The 12,034-nt window shown below is 43.8% G+C and overlaps 2 protein-coding genes across 2 annotated transcripts in view; one reads left to right on the forward strand and one right to left on the reverse strand.

The window, feature by feature from the left end:
* LOC103780905 (core histone macro-H2A.2) overlaps positions 1-5,696 on the forward strand; it is a 21,636-nt gene extending 15,940 nt beyond the window's left edge. Inside the window, 3 exon segments of the mRNA XM_008948605.1 lie at positions 1-45; positions 1,544-1,718; positions 4,992-5,696. The exon segment at positions 1-45 is cut by the window's left edge and continues 31 nt beyond it. Coding sequence (XP_008946853.1) covers positions 1-45; positions 1,544-1,718; positions 4,992-5,157 — 386 coding nt within the window. The 3' untranslated portion in view covers positions 5,158-5,696.
* A 376-nt stretch (positions 5,697-6,072) lies between these two features.
* AIFM2 (apoptosis-inducing factor, mitochondrion-associated, 2) lies at positions 6,073-11,231 on the reverse strand (the record flags this gene model as incomplete). The annotated part of the gene is made up of 7 exons (XM_008948606.1): positions 6,073-6,531; positions 7,440-7,640; positions 8,414-8,566; positions 8,776-8,884; positions 9,200-9,292; positions 9,656-9,775; positions 11,116-11,231. Coding segments are annotated over 7 exons (947 nt in total), but the record flags the coding sequence as incomplete, so codon positions are not given.
* Between the last annotated feature and the right edge of the window lie 803 nt (positions 11,232-12,034).

Below are 12,034 nucleotides of genomic sequence, written 5' to 3' on the forward strand. Positions count from 1 at the left end.
TGAAAGAGCTTCGCAAATCTCAAGGACCTTTGGAAGTTGCTGAAGGTAAAAAGGATACTCTCTTTTGGGAACAGCTCATTTTGTATGTTCTTTCTCTGGAGGTTCTGTTCTTGATTATAGATATGCCTTTATTTACGTGATGGAAATGTTTCTGTTTCTTCTATGAAGCTGTTGCTGATATGGACAGCCTGCTTAGAGGGGGAAAAAAAGGAAGAACAGGATACCTGTGTGCTGTGCACATTCTGTCTTTGGGCTTCTAGGTGCCACCATAAGTTACAATAGGCTGATTAATTTATCTTGGGCAATTTCTGTCTGTGGGAGTACAAAAATCAAAGAAAACTTGTGCTGTCACCTATTTACAAGGCTCTATGTCACCTTTTTGTGCAAGATATTTTGCTTCACTTTTGCATTGAATGAAAAACATATGCCATAACATCTCTGACAACATCACTACTAAACTAGAAAATAGACTCCTGTTATGCTATTAAGGCAGTCCCAGGAAAGAACATAATCTTAATTTAGTAGATAGCAAAATGTAAGCTCTCAAACATTGTGTTGTGTTGCTGTGTTTGAAATTGCCCCTTCTATTGGTTTTGAGGCAAGCAATAATAAATGGTTGTTAATTGCTGGAGGTCTGGTGCAAACACTTGAGCTCCAGCCTAATGGGCTTGAATTCAAGTGCAGTGTACCTGTGTTGTTTTCAGTTTGCTCCCTGTGGTTAAAGGCCTGACATGTCTTTTCTGGTTGAAATTGAAGTGGCACACTGAAGTGTTAGACAAAATTCCACCATGCCTACAAAAAAAGAAAATTCCTCTGTGGTGGTGGACAAGTGAATATACCCACTTCTCATCCTTGGGCATTAATTACACAGCTCATTTCAGGGTGTTTAACCAGAGATTCCCACATTTTCAGAAGTGCTATTCTTCCACAACTGACACAAAAGCAAACTGATGCCATGCTGTGGGCTCTGCAGGTCCTGGAGAAATATTAGGCTTTCAGAAAAATTAATCTCAGATTCCTAATTGGACATAACTGGTAGAGACTTTCAGCAAACATCTGTGATTTTCATGTTGTTGTCTGAAATTACCCAGCTGTGAAATGAGTCTGAATATTACTCCTGAACACTCCGGAGCTGTAACGATGATGCAGGGTATTTGTGCAAAGCATTCAGATAAGGCTCTGACAGCACTGCAGAAAGGTCTGCTGGGGGATTAATGATGCTGTGTTTGGTGTGAGGTTTGGGTACTTGGCATGAAACAAATCCAGAGGCCACGCTGAAACAGAAAGCTATAAAGTATCATTGAATAACTGTGGGTTAACCAAATGAGCCGTGGGTTCTTTGGTCTCCAAAGAAATAACAAGTGATCACAAAAGTAATTATGACACCACCAGATTACAACTGCAAGTGAGCCCTTGTGGTATATTTTAATTCCTAACATGTTTCTTTGGTGAGGAGATGTAATATAGAAAGTACGTTGGGTTGAGAGGTCATTTCAGGGTGGTTTCTATTCAAAACTAAATGTTATATTTTCGTTTGTGTTAGCTGCACTCACTCAGTCTAGCGGCCTAGCAGCAAAGTTTGTCATCCACTGTCACATCCCACAGTGGGGCTCGGACAAGTGTGAAGAGCAGCTTGAAGAGACTATAAAGAACTGCTTAACAGCTGCAGAAGACAAGAAGTTGAAGTCAGTGGCTTTCCCCCCATTTCCCAGTGGCAGGTATGACTCTTTCTGCACAGGAAGATTCTTTATTGGGTAGCAATGGTATAACTGGCTGTCAGAGAGGGACCCTCTCAACAGGGGTACCTTCTGGTCTGTGACACCCTGTCTTCAGAGTGGGCTGTGGCTGGTGCTTTCTGACACCACACTTCTCCAGATTAAAGGAGCTTGAAGTGCAGTGTTTGCATGGGATGGCCAGGAAGCCTTTATGTTGAGAAATTAGCTAGCCCATGGGAGAGCAGAGCTGATTTACTGTGTTTTCTATTGCTAGGCAGTAATTTTCAGTCTTCTACCATGGACAAGCACCACCTCACTTATGTCCCTTCATTTTGCTGTGGTGAAGCTTACCAAACCCACATTTGTACTAATAAGATTATAGCAGCATAATAGTGAAGGCAAGCACCAGTGACACAGCCTGAGCTAGGTAAATGTAAGGTATTCACTTAAGTCATCCCAAGAATATATATTAAATAGACTAGGCATACAAAATGGTTTCTTTCAAAAGAAAATCAGTGTTTCTCAACTACAGTTCTGCTTTTAAAAGGAAACTATGAAACCAACTGTGAAACTACACATTTCTTTATGAATAACTAGCAAATAAAATATGTTTTACTAAGAAATCCAAAGGTTTATTTTATTTTTCTTTTTTTTTTTTAAACCAACAGTTCATTAATCTTGCTTTGTCTCTGACCACAAGAAACCTTACACAAGCCCTGCTAACTGCAGAAGTTGTCCTTTCATCTTGGAGTTCACCTACTTGTGTTTAATTTTGAATGTAACTACTGATTTTGTTAGTAATGCCCAAAGAGCACATTGTCCAGTCCAGTTGTGTTGGTCTGGTAGTGAATAAAATGAAAGTGAAAATGTATATTGATGAGTGAAATCACCACACATCACTGAATAGGCAGGAGGTGAAAATGCCATTTTTACACAGACATTTTTCAAGACAAAATAATATTTTGGTGGATCAGGACCAAAAAATAAATAGAGAGGCAGTACAATTTGTGATGATTTTTCATCCTTTATACACGCATCTTTTTATTTATAGTGTTTAGTTAAAGGAAAATATGATAAATTGCTTCACCACTCTTTAATAATGATGTTGAGCTTTCAAAAATGAACTGTAGCTTTTAATGACAACAGAAATAGTCTCTCTAGCCCTCATGTTTCCTGTGAGTGTTACCTAAAACTTATCCAGTCCTGGAGCATTAGTCTTAGTGTGGATCCTACTGCTGCCTGGTTCCGTTTCACTCTCTGTTGCTCTTACAGTTACTCCTGCTAACAGAAAGTAGAGTAAGTCTTTCCAGATGCTGCTGGTTTACAATTGATTTATCAAAGGACCTCAAAGCTGTCTGAAAAAAAGGCAGAGTTTTTCAAATAAAACATAAAGGTTTTGCTGTCATTTTATTTCACCTGAATGTCTGCACAAGAAACACTGGTTTGGTTGGTACGTGGTAGCAGCTCTGTGACTTTTCATCATTCCTCTTAGGATGATGGGAAGTCCCCATCTTAGGGACTGTTTACAGTAACTGATGTCTCAGTTGTGCCAGGGCTTTTCACCTCTATGGTCTTCTTAATAAAAAGTAGGGAAGTGCAGTTTTAGAGGAAATTACTTGTGCTTTGAAGCAGAGATAAATGAACTGAAAAAGATTTCCAAAAAGCCCTTATCGATAGTTTGCTGCTAGAAAGGTGTATTAGCTGGCCTGCTCCAGGTGCTGTCCAGAGACTAAAACCAGGAAAATTTGTTTGCTAGTAATCATTTGGATTCCATTGAATATGGATAAAGAAATTGTTGATTGCTAGTTTCCAAGCTCGTTTTTTGGATGGCTTTTAATATAAGTAAGTAGTCTGAAATCACTAACGTGAAATTGAGTAAGAAGCAACGAATAGTACTGAACTTAGGAAAATAAACCCAAATGCACCTCTTGGTGCTACCAGAGAGGGGGGAAAAGATTAAAAAAAAACCCACTGCAGAGGCGCCTCTGGATGCTATTAAAAGAAATACCATAATTTTTCAAGGGTAAGGAGTGTTAGGCACTGGGATGGCTTATTTGAGTATTCTGATTTGGCCCTTTGTATATAGTGATTTAGATCACTAAAGATCTTTTAAGTATAGGTTATAGACAAACATTTTTCCAAAAGCAGAAAGTTATATGTAATCCTGCCTCAGAGGGATGGCATGGGCTAGGTTGTGCTGGCCAGCTTTTTTTCCACAGATCCTGCTTCCTCGGGAGCATTATCACCTGTAGAATCTAACTAGGAGCCATTAAACTCAAGAGCAGCAGTTAGGCCCAAAGACCCATCTGAAACCTCCTCTGGGTCTTAACTCACCTTTAAAGTATTCAGTATGTCCCAGTGAAGTCTCCTTCAAACTTTCAGGTGCGGAGCTTCCTACATGCTCATGGAGCACTGCATTGACACTTTTCAGTGCTGTGCAACATCAGCAGAACTACTAGAAGCATTGTCAGGCAGCAGAGAAACTCCAGCAGCTGATCTTCATAGTAACTGTGCTCTTTGCAATGTGCTCTCAGCTGCTTCCCTTGTAACGTGGAGGTGATGGTGAAGGAACCCTGTTGCAGCTTGGGTGGTTTTGTGACTTGAAAAAGGAATATGAGAATGATTAAGATGGAAAAAATGCTGCTACCAAAAAAATTGAATCTCAAGGATGTGGGCCAGGTACCCCAAGAGGTGTCAGCACAGTTGGAGAGCCCACTTACTGTAAAGACTGGTAGCTTTTAGCTTTTCAGATTGTAGGTTAGAGAATATTACCATCAAAATAAATGAATTAATGTGTCTTGGTGTTAATTTGGCTTGGGTTTGTAATTGCAATTATTTTCACTGAAGTCTCAAAGTATTTTTAATGTTAGAATGAGGAATTCAGCTAAGTGGCTGATGTTGTTGGTTTGGGTTTTTTTTCATTTTTCAGCTAAAAAACATAATCCTATGAACTTTTTAGCCTGCCCAGCATGGCATGGAAAAGTTTAATTCTAAGGGAGAGCGTTAAAAAAACTTTGTGTGGTTATAAAAAGAAGAATCAGATAAAACAGTAACTATGCCAGCAAGGAGACTAACACAGCAGCAGATGAATATGGTTTTCAAAACCTCGGGGTTTGCTTCTGGGCTTTACACATTGCCAAACTGGAGCTGGCACTCTCTGAACAGCAGCCTGTAGTTGGTATAGCTCCAGCTTGTTCCTTCCAGCAGCACGTGTGTGTAGTTTTTGGCGCAGGCAGCTGACACTCACTTGCTCTGTTTTCTTCCCCTACCACATAGAAACTGCTTCCCAAAACAGACGGCAGCCCAGGTGACTCTAAGAGCTATTTCCACCCATTTTGATGGCACCAGCTCTTCCTCCTTGAAGAACATTTACTTTCTGCTCTTCGACAGTGAAAGTATTGGCATCTACGTGCAAGAAATGGCCAAGCTAGACACCAAGTAGCAACGGCAGCCAAATGAAACTTTATTTTTCAACAAACTTGAGTAGCATTAAAACATTAGAGGTGGGTTTTATTTTTTCAATGTGATGAGGAGGGGGAGTGGTAGTAGTGTGATGTGTTGTGACTTGATGAAGAGCTGTGACTAGAGATGAGAGGGGTTTAGTCAGATTTCTTCATGCTATCAGCATCCTCTAGCCATTTATATCACCTTAAGCAATTGAGTTACCATCTCTTTTCAGGAGTTTAGTGTCCCTTGTTACTTTAGTTTAGAAGTTTTTAAAGAGTAACCTCATTTTAGATTTGTAGCGATGAATTTTTCAGACACACGCACACACTCTAAAGAAAGCTCTTAAAAATATTCTGCTGCCTTTTCCCCCTCCTTTGAGGGTAAACTTCTGCCTCCAGCCCACAGAGAGGGGGAAAAGGATTTTAGAAGTGATGCATGAGGAGCTTCTGTTTTGCTTTTAACTCACAATAATCTCTGTAATTACTGAGACTATTTCATGGTGATTTTGTTTGTTTTATAAGAAAAAAAGAAAAAGACGTGTCAAGCGTGGTTATTGTTATAAATCCAACTTTTGGTCTGGGAATTTCTCACCTTAAAAAAGAAAAGAAAAAACAGCAGCAGCATCTGTAATTAAGAGCTTGTACAACTAAGGAGCTCTTCTGGCTGAAGTATAGTGCTATAAAAGACATAATTAAAGCTGCTGTGGAGCTTTTGACACAAAGCTGCATTATGCTCTGAGTTCCAGGATTACCACAGCCTCTTTGAGGCTTTAGGCAGTACTGGGAGTCGTTCTTCCTGCATGCTGCAGAGCAGGTTCCAGACCTGCAAGAGGCAGGGATGTTTTAGAAGAGCAAGAGTAGAGAAAGCCAAGGAGAAACCACGTAACAAACAAACAAACAGCAGAGATTTTTGAAAACCACAGTGTTTATTTTTACAAATCAAGGTAAATCAAGTTGCTTGCTCAGGGCTATCTCAACAGGAAAGTAAAAGAAACATTCCTTCCCTGGTTTTTCTCGTAAGAGCTTCTGTGCACATCATTTGGAAAGTGCCTCTTTCCCCTTTATAGCAAGGCAGGGCACCCATGTAATGCCACACACTGATGGGTGGCTTTAGGAGGTGCTCAGGAGACAGTACCAGTCTGTACCAGCAACAAAAGCACACCCTCACCCTCTGCCAGTTGCTGTATTCCTTGCTGGTTTGTTACTGATCCCCTCTTAACAGGGCATTCTCTGTCCCATCGTCTTCCAGCTCTTGGAGACAAACAGGTCCCGGCTCTTGGCAATGGTCACCAAGAGACGTCCCACGTAGTAACCATTCACCTGGCCAACACCATCATTCCTGCCCATTGAAAGCAGGAAGGTTAGGGACCCTGGAAAGAAGATGCAGAGGTTTAAATGAAGCAGTTTCAAAGCTAAGTATCAAACACTACTGCGTGTAGGTGTTGCACTTCCTCCAAACCCTGCCTCATACCCACACATACTGCTAAGCACAGGACCCATGTGCTGCATGAGAAGGAAAGAAGCAGGCTCAAGAACTATTCACAACTCTCTCCTTTCTACCACCTGCTCTACTTCTTTCAGTAATGGGTTTGCTGAAGGAATGGGCTATGTGCATGGTGTAGAATGATTATCTCCTCCCAAGAGGTAGGCAACAAAACTGAAGTAGAAAAATGTAAATAGAGAGGGCAGCTCTACATCCAAACTGCTCTCCAGATATCCTCCACCCATGTGGAACAGCTTTCAGCGCAGTTATGGTAAGCATTTACATCAGTTGCTTGTTAATGAGACCCACCACCTAGCTAGATTTTTGAGACTAGATTGTTCAGTTTGTGCTCGTATAGTTTAAAGGGAGAAAGGAGAAGGTAATCTCCTTGATCTTCGGATTCACTTGGGCAGTAAGCAATTAAAAGAAAAGGAAACAAGTTTGATGAATAGCAGACACCCACCAGTAGATTTATCAGGAGGACATTACTGAAGGACACGTGGCGTCCGTAGGCTGACAGGTAATTAACACTGACAGTGTCTTTGTCAAGAACTAAGATGAAGCCTGAGCTATATGCTTATATAGTCAACTGTAATTGTGAGTTCCTTCACCTCTAATCAGTGTCCCATGCAAGTTCTGATGTGTACATGTACAAAAAGCAGCCCAGGTGCTAGGAGATTACCTTACCTGGTTGGTAGGTTTTAAGAGGCTTATGTGTCAGGCTGTTGATGATATTTGCAAGTTCTGATGTGTACATGTACAAAAAGCAGCCCAGGTGCTAGGAGATTACCTTACCTGGTTGGTAGGTTTTAAGAGGCTTATGTGTCAGGCTGTTGATGATATTTGTCACGGCGATGTTGGCGTGGAGCCCAGCATGGTAGGCCATCTTCGGTTCCTTCAGATCTGCACAGTCCCCGATGGCATAGATGTTCTCATAGCCTTCCACCTGGAGGTGCTTGTTAACTTTCAAAGCACCGTTACTTGCCATTTTGTCCCCTGTTTTGGCAAACAGCAAGTTTTCAGAAGGAGCTTTGCATTGCTTGTTGTGGCCCGAGACCCCAAAAGACTGCTGATGTTATCAAGCATGTCATTGACACAAATGTAGGGTTTTCACCCTCTTGTCAGGGAAGAGATACTTTTTGCCTTGCTGTAGTTAATTATTGCAGTCTCATGCAATGAACCATCCTTTGGTGTTTCAGTAGAAATATCAAGGAACAGGAAGAGCTAGTGTACATAGCCTGAGAAGGAGGGTTTGAACCTCCTTCTCCTATGTATAATGGTTATATTGCTCCATAGCAGTAGTGCCATAACTGAAACTGAGCTGTAAGAGAACTTGGACTGAAAGTGTGTCACTGGAAAACTAATTGGCTGAATTCTCTGTCATACTTTCTGATGGTTCAGCAAGAATGCTGAATGTGCTGAGCCTATTCTTGCTCAGAACTCCACAAGCTTTTATCAAGGATGAAATCCTGGCCTTGACAGCAGGAGTTACCATGAACTTCTAGGTGTCATCTGCCTCATACTGAACTAGGACACTATGGTTCCTTGGAGGTATTAGCAGAAGGAGCTGGACAAGACTGTTGGCCACCTGATCTGTGGTCTGTAAGTTTCGGAAGGTCACATTTTACAGTCAGGTGTTCAGTGTGGTGTGAGAGCATTTGCTGTACCATGGAATAACTGCTGCAGGTGGGTTCCTAAACTCAGAGTACTCCTGTGCCAGACACTGAAGTGCTGTGTGGCTTCTCCCCACCCAGGGGTTTTCCACTTACCAAATGCAGCAGCATACGCTGAAGAGTTAATCTTTATCCCAGTGCACAGGATCACCATGTCAGCAACCACCTCGGTGCCCTTTTCTGTCCTTACTACCATGTCCTTCTGGAAACGGTTTGGCGTGAGGTTTTCCACGTCACTGACCCTTTCACCTGTTGTGACAGAGAGCCCTGGGTGATCAGCCTTCACTAGGCTGCCGTTTCCAGCTCGCCCAGATGCTTCTAAAGAAACGGGAACTCAAGGGAGCCACGCTCAGTCAAAAAAGTCAGAGAGAGGACAGCAGAAAGACGCTTTGGCTAAAGGAAGAGGAGCTTAGAGAGCTTCAGAATCTAGATCTTCAGAGGCATTGTTAAGTACGTACTTAATAAGAGGCGCACTCCTTTCCTGAGGAGAATCTCCTTCACCACCTGACGGACACTATCTAGTAGCTCCGCGTCGGCTAGCGCAATTGCTGAGTGAATGAGAATGACCTGTTGGGGACAAAACACCAAACGGGGACACAGGAATGGGACAGGACTTGCTGTGTGCTAGGCAGGAGCGGCTGTAGCTGGATTCCTTCCACCCCATTTAATGCCCATGGAGAGTGAGCCAGTGAAAGGCATCTAGTGCCACTACTTGCTGGTGACAGGCTACGGGGTACCCTCAGAAGAGGAGGCAGTAGGGGTGAAGGCTACCATTGCATGGAAACTCCTGATTTGCAGTGATCTTGGATACCTCCAGCAGGACCGTCACAGAACAGTCTCAGAAACAAGGAAGAAGTTTAATTGTAACTGATATGCTACTACCTCTTTGGCAGGGTACTCTGTTTTGATCTCTGCAGCCATCTCAACTCCAGCGGCACCACCTCCCACTACCACGATGCGCTCAGATTTCTCAATCTTCAAGTAAAGAAGAAAATCATGTTACAAGAGAACTGTAACGTACAGGAAGCTCAGGCACTCCTTGAACAGACCCTTCTGAGATACAGCAATAAACCACCTGATTTGTTAAGAGGAAACCAAAACCAAGAGCCCCCTGCACTCTTCTTGTGTACACTGTTGAGCGTTTCCCCTCGTGCAGACGGGTGGGTCCCACAGTATGCTAGACAAGCTAGCACATGCTCCTCATCCTGCCCTGTCCCTGCAGGCATTGTGGACTCTTGTTCTGAGACACAGATGGCTCCAGATACCTGTAGTGGTAACTGAGATGGGGAAGTTGAACAAAGGCAGGCAACACTTCTAGGAAATAAATTGGTTCCCTACCTCCTTAATCATGTCTTCATAGATCTGGATAGCACTTTCCATCTCTATGTCTTTGTTGAACTTCCCAGGGAATGGTCCATCACTGCCTGTTGCGAGAATGAGGTGGGAGTAATGAAGCTCCTGTGAGAGCAGAAGGTGGAATAGGATGTTAGACCTCTTAAAAACGGAGCCTAGCACACAGTTGTTGCCTCCAAGGTACTATTCACTCATTTCCCCCTCCTTCAGCCCCTGCTGATAACTAGAGGAGTACTTGTCACTGTCAGTGACTTTAGGAAAAGAGCTGGTCCAGATGACACCAAGTAACTGCCTCCTTCAGGGTCTGAGAGAAGCTGAAAGCTTTCAGAAATTACCATAAGCTTAAAGCAAATAACTTGATTTTTTTTTTCCAGATACTGAAGCCACCATCACAGCTGGCTCCAGAGACTAACTTCTCTCCTTCACTTCTTCACTTTCTTCCGAACAGAGATGAGATGCTCTGGCTGAAAGGAGTTACCAGAGCTGCTGCCCTTGTTTTTTCCTGCAGTTAGATAAGGACCTGAGCTCAAAGCTAATTGCTGAGCTCTAAATCCAGCTCTAAGAATAAAAGCTCATCTGAGCACTAGGTGGGGTGCAGTACTTGGTGCACACCCACATCCCACCACAGCTCAAGGCTGCTCGGCTTGGCTAGGAGGGATGGTGCCATTCAGTGTGTGTGGGGAAAGATGGTCTCTGCTACCAGGCTCTTCAGGGTGATTAAATGTTGCAGTCTTTCCCCACATTTAAAGGAGATGGCTGGGGGCTTGCTTCTCTCTGAGGCAGCCATCCATGGAAGCATGTCATTGGTTTCATTCCTCTCTACCTCCTAGAGCTACAGGGTCAGTATTAAGCATGAAGATTTATGTATCTGCCCACAGGTGGCAGAAACCCAGAGGAAAGCAATCAGTGATTACCTGGAGGGCTTAGGTTGGCATTTCAGCCAAGATGAGTGTTACCTCAGAACAGGAAGCCTGTTATGCATGTGAACTCTGAGCCTAGGAGTATTGAACTGGTCAGGGTTCGTGTGCTCAGCTGACTCGCAGTGTAGGAAATACAGGGGTTTGGCACAACTGCACAGCATTCCCAGCTCTCATCCAGCTCTAGGGCAAAGATCCTCTTTGGTTTTCCCAGAGCCTGACTCAGTCCTGCACACACACACCGCAGAGGCACACGTGCTCTATGGTCCTGCTCATCTCACTTTCCTCCCCCCCAGAGGACTCCAAACCTAAATTCCAAGTCAGTTCTCCAACCAGGCATCACCAGTCAAAGCCAGCTTAGCCTGTATTTGGAGTATTGCATTCTCACAGTCACAACACAGCTGAAGAAAAGCCCCGAGGAGGAGAGACTTACAACATGCCCTGCTGAAGGCTGACTTCACTTTAGTAGGTCATCTCATAAGGCAGACAAGTTCATGCAAGCTCATTGGGCGTTCATGCATCACCCACCTCACCATCACTCAGCAAGACTTGTTGCCTCTCAGGGTCTATGCCGACAACCCGGCCTTGCCGGAAGCTGTTCCCAAAGCTGACAGAGTAGGAGATGAAAGTCTTCTTGGCAAATCCTGTGGTAAGAGGAGGCATCAGAGATCTCCCCCTGTGGGGCTAACAAACCCCTCTTCCCTTCCCCCCTTGTGCCAGCCTGGGACCACAGGCTGGGCCTCTGCTTTGAGTTATCTCTGCCCATCAACGAGCTTCGGGACCTTAGCCTTCAATTTGGTGACCAAATTGAAGATTGAAGATCAGCTCCTTGGAGGCCAGGTAACACCCTAGACTAGATTGCTTTGCACAGAATCTCCTGTACAGGTTTGCCTGTAAGTGCTCCAGTGTGGTCCGTTGCATTTCAGGCAGGATATCAGAGGCTTTTTGTCATGTTATCTGTTTCTCAGACCAAGCTTTTGACATTCTTTTGATGCTTGTTCCCAGGCTTGAAAATGAGATTTCCCTGCTAGACCCCAGGTGACTGGGGTAACGGGATTAGCCCAGTCTCCTTTGGGAGACCCCAGGCAAGCCTGAGCAGCCTACCATCAGAATTTTCTCATTCAGGGCCTCGCTGCTGAGGTGCTCAACAGTGCAAGCACCAGTTACAAAACGATGCTGAATCACCCCTTCCAGCTGCTGCTGGTTCAGCTTAATCACCTTCTAAACTCTCACAATGAAAAAAAAAACAAACCACCAAACACCAAACTACCTGAGTAGTTTTCGCTCGTCTTTCCCAGCAGACACACAATTAGCTTAGCACAGACAGTCTGCAGGTCCTCTCAGAGCCAAATACTTGTTTTCCAGATGGAAAACATCAAGATGGTGAAACGTGACCGGGGCCAAGGAGGCACTTCCAGTACCCCGTTCCTTGCTACTCCCCGGGTAC

The sequence above is a fragment of the Merops nubicus genome, unplaced genomic scaffold (genome assembly GCF_000691845.1).
Source record: "Merops nubicus isolate BGI_N331 unplaced genomic scaffold, ASM69184v1 scaffold12321, whole genome shotgun sequence".
Classification (NCBI taxonomy): domain Eukaryota; kingdom Metazoa; phylum Chordata; class Aves; order Coraciiformes; family Meropidae; genus Merops; species Merops nubicus.